The sequence below is a fragment of the Prionailurus viverrinus genome, chromosome A3 (assembly GCF_022837055.1).
Source record: "Prionailurus viverrinus isolate Anna chromosome A3, UM_Priviv_1.0, whole genome shotgun sequence".
Taxonomy (NCBI): domain Eukaryota; kingdom Metazoa; phylum Chordata; class Mammalia; order Carnivora; family Felidae; genus Prionailurus; species Prionailurus viverrinus.
Window position 1 is genome coordinate 24,168,931 of NC_062563.1, and position 2,177 is coordinate 24,171,107.

At 53.3% G+C, this 2,177-nt stretch overlaps 1 protein-coding gene across 2 annotated transcripts in view; it reads left to right on the forward strand.

The window, feature by feature from the left end:
* The first annotated feature begins 383 nt into the window (after window positions 1-383).
* TRPC4AP (transient receptor potential cation channel subfamily C member 4 associated protein) overlaps window positions 384-2,177 on the forward strand; it is a 71,981-nt gene continuing 70,187 nt past the window's right edge. For both annotated transcript variants that reach the window (XM_047851926.1, XM_047851927.1), the window contains exon 1: window positions 384-594. In XM_047851926.1, the coding sequence (XP_047707882.1) occupies window positions 427-594 (168 nt within the window). In that variant the 5' untranslated portion in view covers window positions 384-426. The remainder of the gene's footprint in view (window positions 595-2,177) is intronic.

Genomic DNA, 2,177 nt, shown 5'->3' on the forward strand with positions numbered 1-2,177 from the left:
CGTCCGCACCGAGTCAGGAGTAGAGAGAAGGAATTCAGGCAGGAATCAGTCTGGGCGGTTTGATTCCTGGACTGGAACCCAGGATTTTTCCTAGTTAGTTGGCTGTAACCTCCCCAAACAGGCAACAAATGGGAAAGTGCTCACGCAGGTACTGCGTCTTCGACCTCAGAGGTCCTCGCCGAAATGCAAGACCGAGGGGCCCCAAAAACAAGTAGCGCAGGAAACGCCAAATCTCTCTTTCGCACCTGCCCCGCCTGAGAGCAAGACTACATTTCCCAGTAGGGACCGCGGCGCGCACGGCCGCTGCCACGCGGCTTGCGCCTCCGCCGTCGTCCCGCTGGGGGCGCTGCGACGACCCCTCCGCCGCTCCGTAGAAATCTCCGCGGCCCCGGGGCCGCTTGCTTCCTGTTTGTCGGACGAGGAGACATGGCGGCGGCGCCGGCGGCTGCTGGGTCTGTGGCCGGCCGAGGGCGACGGGCAGCGGCAACGGTGGCGGCTTGGGGCGGATGGGGCGGCCGGCCGCGGCCCGGTAACATTCTGCTGCAGCTGCGGCAGGGCCAGCTGACCGGCCGGGGCCTGGTCCGGGCCGTGCAGGTACGAAGCCGGCCCGGAGGGGCGGGGCGGGGCGGACCGGGCGGGAGCTGGCGGGGGACCGGAGAAGAGGCCTTTCCAGGCCGCCGCAGTACGGGCCCGACCCCTCTTGGCCGGCCGCGGGGCCTCCCTGCAGGGTGTGTGGATGCTGTCAGCCGCCGCGGGGCGGTGGGCAGCAGCGGGCTAGAGGCCCTGGTTAGGGGCCGAGCCGGACTGGGCTTCATCGGGCATCGGTGGCGTGTACGAGCCCTGGGCCCAGCTCCTGGATCCTCCCAACCCTGCGCCACGTCTACACGTCTGGGGGACCCTAGGCGAGTTTGCTTTAGCTTCTAAGGGCCTCGAGTTTTCCACCGTGAATTGGGCGGAGGGTCATTAATGCAGCCCTCAAACGGTTCCCAAGCCTATCATAAATGTCATTCTCTCAGGCCTTTTCTTGACACTTCCCCCCCCCCCCCACTTCTAAAGTAGGTCCCCATTGTTATTCAGTCACAGCCCTGAATTCGTTTCGCTCACATTACTTTCTTGGTCTGTAATTACATATTTCTTTATTGTCTGCCCCTTTTCTTGCCTGTATCCAACATTAGGCTGAGCTCCAAAGGGTGCAGGGACTCTGTTTTGCCATTGTGGAGCGTCATGGTTAAGAGCGAGGACTTTGGAGTCAGGCCTGGATTCAAACCCTTGCTTGAGCAAGTTACCTTTCGGTGCCTCAGTTTCCACATATGTAAAATGAAGGTGACGATTCGTAATCTGCTTCTTAAGTTGTCGTGAGGATCAGTGGAGATAATCGTGGAAAGCGTTAAGTGCATTTTTGTTGCTTAGTAAAGGTTGAAGGATAATCAGTTAATGCTGTACTTGGTATCTAGCTTATAATTGGCGCCCAATATACGATTCGTATTTTTTGAATGAATGGAGGACACTGCTTTGAGGTGAGGCAGGATGAGAAAAGACCTAGACTCATGGCGCTGACCACCCCACCCCCTCATTCCCAAAACTTAGGTTGCAAAGGCAATTGTAAAACATTACTTAATTTAAAGACAGCTTTTGCATATAGAAACGTTTTGAAGGATACACAAACTAATAAAGTGGTTGGTGGGATTGGGTGGCAGTTGGGTAGATGGGGGAGAGAAAAGGAGTTAGATTTTCACGGTGTACTGCATATAGTATATTTGAGCCATTTCAGTAATATCAGATGATTAAAAGGACAGAATAAAGATAAAAAAAAAAAAAAAAAACAAAACCAGGTGGTCTGTTCTAGCAGGTTACAGATGAAGAAACAGTTCTGGGTGAGCAGTATTTTCCTGAACATCAGATAAGCATAGTTGAGCAACTTTTTCCCCTTTGCATTCTTCTTTATCTGCCTTAACATCCTGGAAATACTTGCTCTCTTGTTCTTTAAACCAAAACGCCTCACTTAGCTGGGTTGTGGGGGCAGGCAGAAAAGGAACAACTCACTGAGTGCATACTTTGGAGCAGACATTGAGCAAGGTATGCATACAACGTCTTCATTTGATTTTCAGTCTTTTGAATTAGATGTTGGGACTCCTCTCTTATCACAGATGAGGAAACTGAGGCTCAGAAAATTTAGG